The sequence below is a fragment of the Mobula hypostoma genome, chromosome 2, assembly GCF_963921235.1.
Source record: "Mobula hypostoma chromosome 2, sMobHyp1.1, whole genome shotgun sequence".
Classification (NCBI taxonomy): domain Eukaryota; kingdom Metazoa; phylum Chordata; class Chondrichthyes; order Myliobatiformes; family Myliobatidae; genus Mobula; species Mobula hypostoma.
The window spans coordinates 127385706-127403904 of record NC_086098.1 but is presented as its reverse complement, the minus strand read 5'-3'; the positions used below and the strand labels follow the sequence as shown (position 1 = coordinate 127403904).

The 18199-nt window shown below is 43.9% G+C and overlaps 1 protein-coding gene across 1 annotated transcript in view; it reads left to right on the top strand.

The window, feature by feature from the left end:
- kcnk17 (potassium channel, subfamily K, member 17) overlaps positions 1–3049 on the top strand; it is a 44472-nt gene extending 41423 nt beyond the window's left edge. Inside the window, exon 5 of the mRNA XM_063040646.1 lies at positions 2807–3049. Coding sequence (XP_062896716.1) covers positions 2807–3006 — 200 coding nt within the window. The 3' untranslated portion in view covers positions 3007–3049. The remainder of the gene's footprint in view (positions 1–2806) is intronic.
- Positions 3050–18199: the final 15150 nt, after the last annotated feature.

Below are 18199 nucleotides of genomic sequence, written 5' to 3'. Positions count from 1 at the left end.
GTTCCTGCGCCATTCGAATTTCTGCATCAGACCATGATATAACTAGTCAGGGTACTTTCAACAGTATATCTGTACAAGTTTGTCAGAGTGTTCAGTAATAAACTGAACTGCCTTTACCTCCTGAGAAAGTAAAGACCTTGTCGCACTTCCCTTATGATTCCACCTAAGTGCTGGGCCCAAGACAGGTCATCTGATAAGTTGATGCCCAGGAATTTCACATCGCTGGCTCTCTCCACCGCTATGTATTCACCTTGTTCCCTGAAGTCAGTGATCAGCTCGTCAGCTTTGCTGATGTTGAATGGGAGACTGTTGTTGCAGGTTCACTCAATGCCCTTTCTGTGACCAGACGGGCTTCCTCTGAGAGCTCCCATTTCCTTCCATATCCCGAGGCCACGCAGATTTGTGGGTTAATTGGCTACTGTAAATTGTCCTAGTGTCGTAGAATCTGAGGGAGACAATGAGAATGTGGGAAGAGTAAATAATGGAATTAATATAGATTAGTGCAAATGGGTAGTTCATGGTAGTCAGGAGCTTATTGGGCTCAAGGGCTTGTTTCTCCGTTGTGTCTCTGTATGAGGCAGGAAGTAATCAATAATTGAACTACACTGGACAACAATTTTTTTTCAAAAGTATTGCTTCCTCAGAATTTTTTCTTTGTTTATGATAGATCGCTTGATGCTGACCACAAATATAATTTCAGACTATTTGGATCATGTAGGAATTTGGAGAAACAAGAAATTATTTTTTATTGAATATAATGCATTTAATTACATAATGGTGCTGATGCTTTGCAATAGTTCAACTAAGTTAAAAATGTTTTGTTGATGATTTTCAGTTGTACTCAGTGTCTGAGGCTTCTCGCTCAAGTGTCCAACAATGATCAGCCAGCATGGATAGATTCCAGTTGCCCTGAGACCATTTCTCTATGACCACAATGTCCTGGTGAAACCTTTCACCATGTTTATCACTGCTAGCGCCAAGATTTGCAGGGAAGAAGTCTAAATGTGAGTGTAGACAATGAGTCTTTAGTGACATGTTGCACTTCATGGTTTTGTATGCTTGAAGCATATTGCCAACCAGCTGCACATAGTTTGGTGCTCTGCAGTTGCCAAGAAAATTTTCAACAACATCCTTGAATGCCTTTCAGGTGATTTCTCCAGTCCCACTAGAAGTTCTTCAAATTGCCTGCCATTGATGACCTGTTTGTGGACCAACTAAAATGCCTTCCTTAATCTTGGCATCAGTTATTCTCACCTGAATTATGAATTGAAATAACAAATATAGGTGATTTTAAACAAAGGCGGTGATAGAAAAATTTCATGGTGATTTTCATGATCAGCAACCCAAAATCCATAAGGTGCACGCAAAGGTATTCAGGAACCAAAGTCTTTCTTGTCCAGTGTTATTATTGTCATGTATACAGAAACACAATGAAAAACTTTTGTTTGTATGTCGCACAAATAGATCATTGTGTAAGTCTAGTTCTGTGCAAAAGTCTTGGGTACAAATGTATATAGATAGAGCATATGTGAGAGATGATAAACCTGATTCTGATAGGGTTTGCTATTGTGAGCTGAGAGTGGGAAGGGGGCAGGGAGAGGGCAATCATGGTTAGGAGAGGGGAGGGAGTGGGGATGCACCAGAGAGACATCCTGTAGTAATCAATAAACCAATTGTTTGGAATCAAATGACATTGCCTGGTGTCTCAGAGCTGGGTTTGTCTGTACCTGCACCACATGCACTCCTTCCCTGCCACCTGTCCAACACCCCTCCCGCGATGCCCTACCCTTGCCATTCTCAACATCCTTTGCTTCCGTCAGGTTTACAAATTTGCTCTTTGCTCCACATTGACAAATACTGTACTATACAGAGATCTGGGCACCCTTACTCTCTCTCTCTCTCTCTCTCTCTCTCTATATATATATATATGTGTGTGTGTGTGTATGTATATACATATCTGGCATCTAACAGTTGAGAGCTACAATTGCCCACAGTAATGGGAAGATAGCTGCTTCCTGTGTTGTCCAGTCTTGCACTGTTAGTGGCAAACCTATTGCAGTCTCATCTGAAACATTCATTACTTTAAACAACTCTATATTTCATGTACATTTGTCTCCCCCCCCCCCCCCACTTCAGTGAGCTTGTGGTGTCACTGGGCATTTCCTGTGGGGATCAAGTGCATTGGAAATACACAATTCTCAGCTTCTGCAAAGAGAAAGGCCACACTCACGGATCAGGAACTGAATTTCAAGGGGACTGATTAACGAGGTCTTAAATCCCCTTCTGAGAATCTGCCTCTCTTTAGAGTGACTTCCTATACAATGCAGCATGGATTCTGGTCTAGTAACCCAACCAGTCCATGCCAGTCTCGGTGCCAATTTCCTGCATTTTGCCAATGAACCCCTCAATGTATCTATCCAAGTGTTTCATAGATGATACTATTGGTGCCTCAGCCACTTCCTCTGCCAGCTCATTCCTTTGCTCACCATCTTCTGCATGAAAACAATGCCACTCAGGTTCTTTTTAAATCCTTCCCCTCCCGCACTAAAGCTATGCACCTATTCCTACACTCCCCTTATCTGGGGAAAGGACAGTTGTACATTACTCCTCTCCTAATTTGGAACACTTCTGTAAGGTTACTCCTCAAATCCTGATGCTCCAAGGAATGAAGACTTCTCCTTTCTACCTGTTCCAGCACCACTTCCTTTATTTAAGTTTCAGATCTGCACCGTTTAGAGTTGATTTTTAACTCCTCTGCCTCCGCCTCCAACACCTTTTTCTGATAACTCCAATATTTCCGTTTCAGGCACAGATCCGGAGAAGCACTACATCTCCATCTACAGGAGCCTGGCTGGATTCTGGATCATCGTGGGATTGGCCTGGCTGGCGTTGCTCTTTAATCTGGGTGGCGGTGTGATGGAGCGGCTGTTCCAGTTGAAGTGGCACAGAGAGAAATCGAAGCAGGAAGATAAGCACAGTCCCAGTCAGGAGGATTGCTATACCTAGTTTCCTTGTGTTTAAACCTCTTAATTGACTACCTCATTCTCTATTTAGATTCCCCCTTTCATCTCACCCCATAACCTGATTTGGTGCTTGTGCCTATACCTTTCTTCTTTTACTGCCAAAGTGTTTTTGTTGCGAGGGGTATTAGTACAATGAAATGGAAACTTCCCTGCATTTTAAGTGGATGATGCAGTGGCAAAGCTGGTAGAACCGCAGCCTCATGCTGTTGGAAACCTGGGTTTGATCCTGACTTTGGGTGCTGTCTGTTTGTTCTCCCTGTGACTCTGCAGGTTTCCTCCAAGAACTCTGGTTTCTGCCCACGACGTGTGGGTCAGTAGGTTAACTGGTAATGAATGGTGAGTAGCAGAATCTGGTGGTGGGAGTGGGATAGACAGGAATGCGAAGAGAATAGGTTAGAGTAGAGTCCGTACGAAATGAGTGCCTTATGGTTGGTGTGGACCCCTTGGGCCAAAGTCTCTGTTTCAGTGCCATATTTCTTCATGACTTGACTTTGTATGGTTTCTAATTGGTAAATTGATAAATTTATTTATTACTCTCACATGTACCAAGTTTCAGTATAAAACATTTCTTGTTTACCATTCGTACATCTATGACATTTATTACAACAATGCATTGAGGTAGCACACGGTAGGCAGTAACACAGAACAGACTGAAGTGTTAGTTACAGACAAAACACAGTGCAGGTAGACAATGAGACGCAAGGTCATAATGGGATAGACTGAGGTCAAGAGTCCATCTTAACATTTTTAGGGGTCTGTTCGATAGTCTTATAACAGCAGGGTAGAAGCTGTCCTTGAGCCTGGTTGTATGTGCTTTCAGGTTTTTGTATCTTTTTCCTAAAGGGAGGGGGAGGTGTCCAGGGTGGGTGGGCTCTTTGATTATGCTGGCTGTTTTACCGAGACAGTGAGAAGTATAGACAGAGTCCACAGAGGGAGGCTGGTGTCTGTGGTGTGCTGAGCTGTGTCCACAATTCTCTGCCACAGAGCAGCTGCCATGCCAAGCTCTGATGCCTCTGGACGGGATGCTCTCTGTGGTACATCAATAAAAATTGATGAGGATTAAAGCAGTCAAGCCAAATTTCTTCAACTTCCTGAAGAAGCAGAGGTGCTGGTGAGCTCTCTTAACTGTGGCATCAACATACCTTAGCTAGGACAGGCTATTGGTAATGTCCTGATTTTAATTCATAGTAGTTAAGAACCAAGGTGAAGAAGTATCTTTACTCCCTGTGCTAACTATGCAGAGAGTGATTTGTATCCATATTTGCTAATAAACTCCAAATCATATATGGCTGTAGTTAGCACCAATGTCCAATGGAGTTGTCTTTACTGGCCAAGGTGTAGTAATGTTAAGATGGTGTACATCCAGAAGCAATAGTGTGGATAAATTAAACAAGGTAGACAGTCAAAGTCTTTTTCTCCCTAATGAAGGAATGTCCTGTTCTAGATTACATGCATTTAAGATGAGATGGAGAAAGTTTAAAGGACAAGTGTTAAGCAATTTTTTAATACAGAGTGATAGGTGTCTGGAATGGGCTGTCAGGCGAGTTGGTAGAGGTAGATGTGATACTTGCATTTCAGAGGCTGTTAGATTGATAGACAAATGTACGGGGAATGGGGGCATATGGACTACATGCAGGCAGAAGGGATTTATTTTAATTCGCCATCGTGTTTGCCACAGACATGGTAGCCTGAAGGGTGGATTCCTGTGCTGTACTTGAAGATGTTAATAAGGCTAATGGAACCTCACTCAATTTCATGCATGTGTTGACATTGTGCTGTACAGCATTCAGAGAAAGGAATCAGGCCTTAGAGGCTCAAACCCTAGTGAGAAACACAAAGCAACAGAGACTTTTGAGGAAGAGGCTGCAGGGCAGAATGAGGTAATTCCTATCATTTCTCAAAGGAGCACCCAAGTTCCTGCTGATGTGGAAGCATTGGAAAGGGTACTGAAGAGGTTGCTGCCCAGATTAGAGGGTATGATTGATAAAGAAAGTTTGGACAAACTTGTACTGATTTTTCTGGAGTGTCAGAGGCTGAGGGGAGATCCAACAGAAGTTTATAAAATTATGTAAGGCATAGATAAGGTAGACAGGGAGAATTCTTTTTCTCTCTCATGGTAGAAATGTTAAGTACCTGAGACATGCATTAAAGGTCAGAGGAGGAAAGTTTAAAGGAGATGTGCATGAAAAGCTTTTTATTTTACGCAGAGAGAGGTGGGAGTCTGGATCAGGCTACCAGGAGTAGAAGCACTTACATTGGTGGTGATTTAGAGGATTTTATATGGACACATCAATATTCAGGGAAGGATAGGGATTAAGTGCAGGCAGAAGAGATTCAGTTTAACAAACAATCTGATAGAGGTACTCAGCAGGTTGAGCAGCATCTGCAGGTGAATAGCAACTGTCAATACTTTAGGTCAAAACACTGCATCAGGACTGGATTCTAGCATCTGGCAAGCTCGTGTGTCTCCAGATTTAGTTTAATTTGGCCTACTGTTTGGCACAGACGTTGTGGGCTGAAGAGTGTTACTTTTCTATGCTCAGAGCGGAGTTCCTCTCCGGAAATGTTCGACAGAGGCCTGAGTTCCTTAAGCAAGGTTCTCTATTATAAAATACAGAAATGTTACAGCACACTATTATAGTAACTGGAGCAGGACTGCATTCATTCAGGTATTCTGCTGAGTGAACGTCAGTCTGTACAGTTGGATCGTTTCTGGGTTCACATCAGCTGATTATTGGTGTGCAACGTTGGTGTTAACACCTTGTGATGTAAACAGAGTCATAGGAATGTTGCAGCTTCTCTTGCTATCAGCGAGTCTCACCACAATGCAGCTGGTGGGTGCCAAGCAGGACACGTTCTCTATACTTGCTCCTCTCAGCAGGCTCGGCCGCATGCGCCCCAGGGTCTGCATGGCCCTGCTGCTCCTCCTCCGGCCTGCAGCTCGCAAGGCGGTGTGTGCAGTGCATGGCAAGCCTCTCCTTGTGTCCATGCTTGATCATTGTGGTTCACTACAGTTCACTATGGTGCAGCTACCATCTGCCAGCACCAGACAGCACTGGTCTGGCAGCAGAGGATTTTCCGGAACTTTTCTGTGACCGTTCTAGGGACTCCAGCCTAGGCGAGACCATTGAGGACCCAGTAGTGCTCAGTGCCTAAGGGAAGGGGCAGTTTTATGGGACAGAGTCAGGGCTTCTGGAGTGCAACAGCTGGGTAGGGTGATTGTGGTCAGGATGAGCTCAGTGGAGAGTGAACAGACTCAGCAACAGATGCGGGCAGCTGGACAGTAGGGGTTGGCCAGGGGTAATGGGGCAGAGTAGGTGGAGTAAGGGGAATCTAGAGGTAAAGGAGGTGAGTGAGGTTTTAGGGAGCTGAGAGAGTGAGGAGACTGAGGGAGCAGTAAGGAAAAATGGAGGAGTGGTGGGTGCTTAAGGGGGATGAGGAGACAAGAAAAGTGGCCGGGGTTGTGTCTCTACATCTGTACATGTGTGTTAGCTGTGTTTGTGTGGGTGTGTGGTCTGTGTGTGTCTGAGTGTGTGTGTTGTGTGATGTGCATTGTTTGGTGCGTGTGTGTTGTCTGTGTGTGTGTGGTGAGTGTTGAGCAGTGTTTGTTGAGTGTGTGTGTATGTGTGGTGAGTGTTGTGTGGTGTGTGTCTGTGTGTGTGTGTTGTGTGACGTGCATTGTGTGGTCTGTGTGTATGTGGTGAGTGTTGAGCAGCGTTTGTTGTGTGTTTGTGTGTGTATGTGTGGTGAGTATTGTGTGGTGTGTGTGTGTGTGGGGTGAGTGCTGGGTGGTGTGTATGGGGTGAGTGCTGGGTGGTGTGTGTGTGTGTGTGTGTGTGTGTGTGTGTGTGTGTGTGTGTCTGTGTGTGTGTCCCTGTCACTGTTTGTGTGCATTAGAATATGTGTGAGATTAATGTGTGTGTTTGTGTTTGTATGTTTCTGCACGTCCATTCACTTGGTTAGCCTGTATCCATTCACCTTGGACCTCTTGCCATTGGACAGTCGGACACAGTCCTCCCTCTGTCAAGATGTTAGTGTCACTTGTGTGCTTGCTAAAAGAGCACATAAACCGGAAAATGAATTCTACGGAAATGAGTCAGCCTTGATCCTGAGGCAATGCCTAAGATGGAAAAGTGGAGGTGGGGAGAGGGAGAGAAAAAGAGACAGAGAGATGGGAAGGAAAGAGAAGGATGTTAGAGGGAGAGGGAGAGAGAGAAGGAGAGAGGGAGAGATACTGAAAGAGAGAGAGAGAGGAAGAGTAGAGAAAAAGAGGATGTAAGAGAGAAAGAAGGCATGTGAAGGGGGGGAAAGAGATAGAGAGATGAGAAAAAGAGAGAGGAGAGAGAGAGAGACAGAGAGAGAGATTAGCAACCAGGATTCTTGATGAAAAGCAAACAGTTTACCAACTATCTGAAGGCCAAGGTCCAACAAAAAAAAACAAATAGCTGTAGAAGAGCACCATAAATCAAAAGCCATAACATGTGGATTGCTTTGTATTGCCAAGACCACCTGTGCCCCAAGCACTCAAGGTTCTACATCACCCTTTACCAACTGCAGCAGTGGAAGATTGGCACAAATTTTCAATGTTCTACCAGGAACAGAATTAGGGCCTGATGCCATTGGAGGGTTCTGACATAGTCCTCCGAGATAGAGATCACAGGGGTCATCAGATGCTGCAGGGATTTGTGCAGGTGTAGGTTTATTCTCCCTTTCAAAGCATGCTTAGAAGACATTGAGCTCACCTTGGGGTGAAGCATCACAGCTATTCATGATTTTAGGTTTCATCTTGAAGGACATGATGGCCAGTAAACCCTGCCAGAGCTGGTGTTCATCCAGTTCCATCTTTAACTTCAATTGGAATTGTTTTTTTGCCTTTAAAATAGTCTTCTGCAGGTCGTATCTGGACTTCTTGCATAGTCTCTCATGTTGCTATTAAATCTCTTCCTTCTCACCTTAAACCTATGCCCTTTAGCTCTTGATTCCTCAGCACTGGGAAGAAGATTGTGTGCATTCATGCTATCTATGTCTCTCATGGATTTATGTACCTCTATGAAATTGCCCCTCACTCTCCTATACTCCATTGCAAAAGCCCTAAACTGCTCAACCTCTCTACAGAACTCAGTCGCTCGAGTCCTGGCAAAATTCTCCAGAATCTCCTCCACATTCTTTCCATTTAATGCCATCTTTTCCATAGAGAGCTGACCAAACCTGGACGTAATATTCTAAATGTAGCCTCACCATGGTCTTGTGCAACTGCAAACTATCATCCCAACTTCTATAATCATTGCCCTGGCTGATGAAGACCAGTATGCCAACAGCCTTCTTCGCCACCTCCTCTAGCTGTGACTCCAATTTCAGGAAACTATGTACTTGTACTCCTAGATCCCTGCTGGACAGCAGAGGGACTTCTTCTTATTTTAGGTCTAAATAACTGACTTCTTGAAACTCTTGCATAGAGACCTCTCATGCTAAGCGAAACACCATTCCTCCATCTACCTTGACAATCCATGTCAAAATGTTGAGTAATAATGAGGTAGAGTCTGATGAAGGAAATGAACAGTCAGCATTTTGGCAGAAGACCACTCAAAAGTGCTTTTGTCATCTGGTAGTCTGACCTTAATCTTGTGGAGGGTCAGCAGTAGTTTTCAGACATCTGCTCTTCTCCCATTGACACTGACCCCACCAACAATCAAGTCACTATCTCCCATTCATCACAGATCTCATCACTTCTAGAGAGCCCCCCTACACTATCTCCGACCCCTGTGCTGCCCGTTAAGTCCAGGTGAAAGATATCAACCCAAAATGTCGACTATCCATTTCCCTCTACAGATGCTGCGTTACCTATGCAGTTCCTCCAGCCGGCAATGTGCTCCTTTGGGTTCCGGCATCTATAGTCCCTTATGTCTCCTGGAAAGTTGTGCACGTTTCTGTGACATCAGCTTTTATTCTTCTGAACTATGATGTGTGGTGGAACCAATCTGCTTGTTCGCTACTCAAAGGAGAATTCTCACCAGCAATGAATCTGGTGAACCTTTACTGCTCTCCCTGCAGCACAAGTAGGTAGGGAGACCAGTCTGGTACGTTATTCAATTCAATTCAAATTTAATTGTCATTCAACCATACATGAATACTCATGAATATAGCCAAACAAGACAGTGTCACTATGGGGTCAAGATGAACACATTCCGAACAGTCACACACAAGAACACATTCATGGAATAAAAGAACCCCAATGACACCCGTGACTTGATGGTCAGTCCTCACACATGCAAATCAACAAACCCATATAGAGTATTGGTAAAAAAATACAACGACGCAGAATATGTAGGTATGTAGTCCAGACTCCCCAGCCCATCGAGATCATCTCTCGACCGTTCCTGATGCCTGATGCCAGCTAGGCAATATCGTGGCGTAGAGGCCCAGTCCTCACATATAGATTATGAGTAAAAATGCAAGCAGATAAATATATACGTATATAATCCAGACCTCTCAGTCCAATTGAAATTTTTAGTTGACCACAACTGTGCTGTACCATCCCTGGTGAAGCACAGTGGTTTGGACGTTTCTCCACCGGCGGCGGAAAAGCAAGCAATCCTGCAGCTTGAGGCCCAAGTCTCTTAGTTCCTTTTCACTCCCCTTCTGATCTACTCAGTTCCTTGTACACCCACCTCAGCCCCCATCCCCTGGCTATTTTTCCTCATTGTTTCCCCTCACTCACTGTTCCCATCTGCCCTTCCCATCTCACTTCCATTATTCCATGCTCCAACTACCTCTCCTATCAAATTCAAAAAGATTAAAGATTAGCTTTATTTTTCCTATGTAAATCAAAACAGAGAAACGTGCTGCTTGTGTCAACAACCAACACAGTCCGAGGCTGAGTTGGGAGCAGTCTGCAAAGTTGTCATGCTTCTAGCACCAACATAGCACGCTCACAACAGCACCTCTTTCAGCTCAGATGGCTGAAGAAGTTTAGCATGAGTCCCCAAATCCTCAGAGCTTTCTACAGGGGCACCATTGAGAGCATCCTGACTGGCTGTGTCATCGCCTGGTAGGGGAACTGTAGTACTCTCAATTACAGGGCACTGCAGAGAGTGGTGCGGGCAGCCCACTGCATCTGTGGATGTGAACTTCCCTCTACTCAAGTCACTTAGAGCAGCAGGTGTATAGAAAGGGCCCAAAGGATCATTAGGGATTCCAGCCACCCCTACCACAAACTGTTTCAGCACCTTCCATCTGGTCAACAGTACCACAGCATTAAGGCCAGGACCAATGGGCTATGGGACAGTTTCTTTCAGCAGGCCATCAGATTTATCAATAAACACTGATCTGACTGCACACTGATCTGAATGTGTATCTGACTGTACATTGATCTGATTGCGTATCTGACTGTACACTGATCTGATTGTGTATCTAACTATATGTACATTAATACAAAACAATTATGTATACAATCTTAGTGTTTGGGCACTATCCTCCCATATTTCCCTTCCTTATTGCTTGTACATAGCGATGGAGGCACAACATAAAGAATTTTACTCCCTCATATTGTGAGTTGGATGTAAGAAATAAACTTCTAATTCTAATACTAACCCGTACATCTTTGGAGTGTGGAAGGAAACCGAAGAACCTGGAGGAAAAATCACATGGATTCCATCATCTTCAACCCTTCCACTTTATGTCTACTACCATCTGCTACTATTCCCCCTCTCCCCTCCTCTATATACCTATTACCCATCTCATTTGGGACTACTTATCACCTTCTAGTGCTCACTCCACCCCTTCCTTCCACCTTTTTATACTTGCTAGCACTCCTCTATCTTTCAGTTCAGTGGAAAGGTCTAGACCTGAGTTCCTTTTGTTCCTACTTACCACCGCATGAGCCTCCACATAGAACACGTCATCCTCCGCAACTTCTGCCATCCCCAAAGGGATGCTAACACCAAAAACGTCTTTAGCTCCCCCTCCCACTATTCGCTTTCCACAGGGATCTGTAATTCCTTTGCAAATTCATCCCTCCCCACTAATCTCCGTCCAGGCACTTATCCCTGCAAGCGGCCGAACTACTACACCTGTTCATTCTCTTCCCCTGTCACCTCCATTCAGGACCCCAAACAGTCCTTACAGGTGAGGCAACATTTCACCCGCGAATCTGCTGGGGTTGACTAGTGTATCTGGAGCTCCCGATGGTGAAACCCGTCATAAATCGGGAAACCATTTCACTGAGCTCCTCCTCTCCATCTGTCAAAATTGGAACTTCCTAGTGGCCAAGCATTTTAATTCTGATTCTCATTCCTGTTCTGACACGTTGGTCCTTGGCCTCCTCTTTTGCCACATTGAGACCACCCTCAGGGTGGAGGAGCAACAACTTATACCCAGATGGAATATAGGTAGCCTTCAAACCTGAATATTGATTTCTCTTCCCTTCCCAGTATCTTTTTCCCCTTCCCCTCCCGTCCTCTTCTATTACCCACTCCGGCTTCTAACCCTTTTCATATGCCTATCCCCTCCTCCTGGTATCCCTCCTTCTTTCCTTTCTCTTACGGTCCACTCTCCTCTCCTATCAGATTCCTTCTTCTCCAGCCCTTTAACTTCCCCACCCACCTGGCTTCACCTATCACCTTCTAGCTATCCTCCTTCCCCACTCTCACCTTTTTATTCTGGCATCTTCCCCCTTCCTTTCCAGTCCTGTATAAGGGTCCCGGCCTGAAACATCGACTGTTTGCTCATTTCCATAGTTGCTGCCTGACCTGATGAGTTCCTCCAGCAGTTTGTGTGTGTTGCTTTGGATTTCCAGCATCTGCAGAGTTTCTTGTGTTTATTCATTTCCTTCCCGATGTGCTGCCTGACCCAATGAGTTCCTCCAGCACCTAAGTATTGTTCTAGATTTCAGTACCTGCGGGCTCGTGTGTCTCCATCTCCACTCTCGTACCCAAATTTTCTAATAATACAGGCCAAGGTACCATTTGCCCTTCTAATTGATCTTCCCCAAGCAACAAAGTCCAGAAAAAATTAAAGAGCAGTATCAATACTATGATCGTCACCAACACTCATGGCTCCATCAGCCAAAAGGGACAAATGATGATTCCTCCTCAAAGTGAACTGTCTTCAGAAATGATATTATTAGCTTCAATTGTTTTCTCCATATGACGTGCAGCACAGGTCCAACACAAAACTAATCTCAGTGTGATTCAGATTCAGATTAATGTATTTTCATATACATCATCACCACTTTTCAAATAAAAACTCGATTGCTTTGTAGGTATATAGCCCAGCGCCTAATCAAACAAAACATTCTGTGGGTGGCAGGGTAGTGTAGTGGTTAGCACAACACTGTACAGTACCAGCGATCTGGGTTCGATTCATGCTGCTGTCTTCAAGGAGTTTGAACGCTCTCCCCATTACCACATGGATTTCCCTCAGGTGCTCCGGTTTCTCCAAAAGGTTCAAAGGTTCATTTTATTATCAAAGTATGTATGCAGAATACAACTCTGAAACTTGTCTTCTCCAGGTAGCCACAGAATACAGAAAATCACATAAGTAGTTGAAAAGAAAGAGATCAATCCCCCCCACAGATGAAAAGAAAAAGAAACAAAAACTTGCAAACCCCAAATCCTCCCCCCGCACAAAAACTAACAGATCACCCAAACCCCCAGCCCGCCAATCCGCAACAAAAATATGGGCGAGGGCACTAAAAAAACATAGAACTGAAAGAGGCCAATGTGAACTACAGTCCAATCCATAAATCTCAGAATTTTGATAACATCTCTGACAGCTTTGGGACCCAGTGGCCTGTCTGAAGGCAGCCACCCAAACCAGCAGCCCTCCAAGGGCAGCCATACAAACCAGTGACCCCTCTCGAGGGCAGTGACTCAAACCAGCAGCCCCTCTGAGAGCAGTGACACAAACCAGCGGCCTTTTTGAGAACCACTCGATCTTCTCTGCATTTACCTCGATGTTGCAATCTTCCTCGATGCCTTAACCAGCGAGAAGAGTAGTTGATCATAGCTGTTCGACTCATCTCTGAGCTTCTGGCCATGGTAGCTCATGCTCACGTTTCTCTCCTGGAGTTTTCTCAAGGACAGCAGAGTGCTAGCTCACTCGATCGAACTACAGACTGTAAATTCCAGTCTCCAAGAGTTCCAAAAACAAAATTAAAGATTAAAAGAGTAAGTAGAAGATGTAGAAAAGCTGAAGTGATTGACGATCTGGAAGAGGTGTTTGTTGTTCGCTGCCACCATCTTGACTGGAAGCCAAGGATATACCGGTTGGTAGGCTAATTGGGCATTGTCAATTGTCCTGTGAATCGGCTAGGGTTAAGTCGGGTGTTGCTGGGCGGCGTGGCTTGAAGCGCCGGAATGGTCTATTCTTCACCGTGTCTCAATAAGTAAATAAAATCATTATGTGCCGTGTTGTATGATGTGGGCAATCATGGTCTTCTATCTGTCTTTAATCTGCTTATTTTTTTCTCCAACCATGACCATGATTCTTCCTGGCTATTTTTTCTACAGAAGTGGTTTGCCATTTCCTTCTTGCGGGCAATGTCTTTACAAGATGGGTGACCTCAGCCATTATCAGAGGTTGTCTGTCTGACATCAATGGTTGCATAATCAGGACTTGCGATATGCACCAGCTGCACATACAACCATCCGCCACCTGATCCTTTGGTAGAGATGTAACTCCACTCCGCCATATAGACCAATGTGAAATTCCTTGCCTGTTTGAAGTTAACAGTGTAAACATTGTGATAATAAATATGACAATAAATACAGCAACAGCCCTTGACACAATAGAATGGTACAAATATATTGGTGCAAACTGAAGTGATGCAAATGGAAATGCTGAAGTGACAATAACAGACAAGGTAGAGTTAGGGGTTCAGAACTGTGGTAGCACCACTGTGCAGAAGATGTGAACAAGGTGATTGGTTCAGAAGTCTGACAGCAGTCGGGAAGAAGTTCTTCTTAAGTCTGGTTGACAAGCTTTCAAGCTCCTGTATCTTCTGATAGGAGGTAGAAGAGAGGAAGAGGGATGGCTACGGTAGCAGGCATGTTTGACAACACTATCACCAACACACCATGAAGATGCCCAGGATGGAGGTAATAAGCCGGTGATGGACAGGGCAGGGTTTACCCCTCTCTGCAGGTTTTGTCAGTACAGAGTAGTTGCCGATCCAGCTGATTGTCACAGTGTGCACTTGGAGGACTGGACTCTAGTGGTCTCTCTCTTTCATGGTGGTTACTGGCACCGGCTCAATCCAAGGGTGGCGGACGGCAAGCTCACGATTTGACCCAGGAGTGGAGGAGCGGCCAAATCCTCATGAAGAGACGGAAACAAGAGGTTAGGCACCGGAATACCAACAGAGCCTCGGAGGGATGACTGAGCGACACCACAAGACAAATTATTCTCTAAAGCACAGTTGGACTCCACTGAAGAGCAAACTGGAGACCCTTTTAGTTAATCATGGACTCTGTGAAACATGTCAGTCACTATTCACATGACAAGATTAAACAGAAAGCACAAAGGCTTAATGGCTCTAGTTAAGATAACAGTTAGTAAATACAGCTGCTCGAGATACCTGGAAGATCAACGATCTATGACAGGCTGCAGAGGCCCGCAGGACTCATGCCACTGATATGCAACCCATCAGGATACTTTCAGGATTAAGCATGGTTGTGTTACTACTCCAGCTGTTCTTATATGTTAATATTTCCAATCCTTTATACTTCTTCATGACGTAGAAAGAGGCCATTCGGCTCACAAATTAATTCTATCAACTCTATTTCCCCATTCATTTCCCTGCAACCTCCTCTCTCTTAGATGCACACTACTCCCACCAGTTGACCGCCTATACTAGTCAGTCAACCAACTTGCCAACCTTTGGGATGTGGAAGGGACCTGGAGCACTCAAAGAAGCCCATGTGGTCACAGGGAGAAAGTGCAAACTCACTGACAGCACCAGAGATCAGGACTGAACCCAAGTCGCTGGAGGTATGAGGCAGTGGCTCTGTCAACTGCACCACTATATGACTGTCTTTACAATCTTCTCAATCTTCATTGCTGCAATATTTAAGATGGTCTTCAACAGAGAACAAAAAACAAGTACATTCTGTTGAGAGAACAAACTGGACATTCCGTGGATTAGTAAAGGTTTAAGGGAACGATTTGAGGCCAAGGAAAGAGCCATATCTTAAGATATAGACGGATAGGGCCCTAATGCAGCAAATGAGGTTAGCATAGACAGGCACAAAATGTCAGCATGCACCCACTGGGCTGAAGTGCCCATTTCTGTGCTGTACAAATCTGTGACTCCATGTCAAAAGCAGAGAGCACGTTAAGTCAGTGTACAAAGGGTTTTAAATAGAAGTGAAGGGAACAATAAGGAAAGCAACGAGGATCTATGAAATTAAACTATCAAGAAATTTAAAGCATCCAATCCTTTCACAGGGTCTCAACCTGAAACATTGGCCATCCTTTCACCTCCACAGATTCTGTTTGACCTGCTGAATTCTTCCACTAGTTCACTTGTTGCTCCAGGTTCTAACATTGTGTCTCTAAATACTCTGCAATAATACTTATCAATAAAAATCAAAGATGGAATTGGATTAGGCCCATTAAAGGCTTGAAGGACAACACTGGTTAAGAACAGGGAAATTTCAAAAATATTAAGTAATCTTCTTGCTTTGATATTCACTGAAGAGCTGGAACAGGTGCACATAATATTTGATTTCTCATTATTATGCAATAAGTGCATGCAATGGATATATTAAATAGAACAACCAAAGTTTATAAAGAAAAAACCTCAGGTGTAGATGGATTGCAATGGTGCATTTTTTTTAAAAATACAGGGAAGAAAGTAAATTCAGTGCTACCCAGACATTAAATTAACTATATGCTTGTCCTCTACCACCACATTAGGAAAAGATGTGGTTAAGGATGGTTAATTTAGTAGCTGTATTTAAGGACGGTACAACGAGTACAGGGAATTTCAACAAGTGGCATAACATTGGTTACTGAACAAAATAATAGAATCCTTTGTTGTCTGAGAGAACAAAAATCACATTCAGGAATGAAAAGTCATAATTTATAGTCAGCATGGATTTCAGTAGGTTTGACACATTTTGTTGAATAGATGAATATAATGCAGTTGATATAATTTGTTTACAACTTTGGTATTAATTATACTTCCCCATAAAAGACTAATAAATAAAGCAAGAGATGGCAGAATAAGGGAATTCTGCAGAATTAATTGTCAGCTGCCTGCAGAGGGGTGGTTGATCATTTGGTCAAATGCAGTGCATGATGATGGACCATGTGCAAACAGGGATTAATGTGATTAGGTATCAGCAGATTACAACATCATGTGCCAAAGGGTCCGTTCCTGTGCTGCACTGTCCCATGTTCCAAGTTCTTCTACATGGATCAGAGCAAAGACCACTTTTATACTGGCAACTCACATGGACAACTTAGCCCTTGAAATTAAGAGCAAAATTTTCAAATTTGCAGTCACTACTGGATAGGATAAATGGTCAGGACTGAGAAGGATAACGTAAGACCATAAGAGATAGGAGCAGAAGTAGGCCATTCGGTCCATCGACTCTACTCTGCCATTCAGTCATGGCTGATCCAATTCTTCCAGTCATCCCCACTCCCCTGCCTTCTCCCCATGCCCTGGCTAATCAAGAACCTGTCTATCTCTGCCTTAAATGAACCCAATGACTTGCACCCAATGACACAGCCGCTCGTGGCAACAAATTCCATAGACTTACCACCCTCTGACAACTATTTACAGGAAGGCATTACAGATGGGCAGATAACTAGCAAAAGTGGATCAATGTGGATTAATAGGACAAATGTGGATAAACAGAAAATAATGGAAGTGATCAGCAGATCAGGCTGCATTTGAGGCAGAGCTCGAAGCCATTAGTACACAGAAGAATTACAAGAGTAGGCCATTCAGCCCTCAATATCTGTGCTGAACATGATACCAATTTATTTATTTTATTTAACGCAGAACAGGCCCTTTGGCCCTTTGAGCTGCTCTGCCCAGCATCCAAATTTAACCCTAACCTAATCGTGGGACAATTTACAATGACCAATTCACCTGTCTGGTATGTCTTTAGACTGTGGGAGGAAACGGGAGGACCCACGGGGAGGACGTATAGACCCCTTATAGGGGCTTCTGGGATTGAACTCTGAACACCAATGCCCCGAGCTGTAAAACCGTTGCAGAAGCCATTACACAACCACGGCAACAAATTTAAACTGCACCTCATCAATACTGCCCCATTCCCTGCATCCAGCACTTCCTTTGCTCCTAATTAATGTGTTCATGGCAAAAGACCAGAATTCCATACCCTGTGGTGAAATACTTTTACTTAAGGTCAGGAGATTACAGTAATCTTAATGTAACAGCTGATAGGATAACACACTCCTCTCCCTCTCTATATCCCTCCAAAGACAAGCACTATGTATACTTACAATCGTCTTGGACATCAGCTGACTGAGGAACAACATCTGCTATCCGACCAGGGCATTCTTCTTGAATGTAGTACTTCCATAGTTGAGAGCCCCTCTTGCCGTGAACAATTTAATCGTTGCTTCTTCTTTGATGTTAGTTTTACATTATTTCACTCCTCACTTGAACTGAGCAAACAGGCTTCCTCTCTTGCTCCTCTCCCAGCTGATATGTGTGTCAGCTGTCAATATAATTCTTACAATGTTCCAAAGTCACAGTTCTGAATTATATTCCTGGCAGCCATACACAATTTTTTATAGTTGCAACAAGGTTTTACAATAGGGTCACGTTGCCAATGTTCCGACACACGTACAGTGAGGTTATATGATTTGTGGTGAAATTAAAATCTTCCACACCTTCTGAAGTTCAAAACTCAAAGTAAATTTATTATCAAGGTAATATATGTCACCATATGTCACTCTGGGTTTCATTTTCTTGCACCATCCATAGGAACAAAGAAACACAATACAGTCAATGAGAATTGCACAATGAACAATGTGCAATAAAAGGCAAACTGTGCAAATACAAAATAATAATAATATTATTATGCAATTCACTATGTACACACTGCTTACCTTAAATGAATGCACAACCCAGACACATTATCACTATCGAAGAAAAAGTTAACCAATGGAAGACCATGACCCTCCAAGGAAGACAT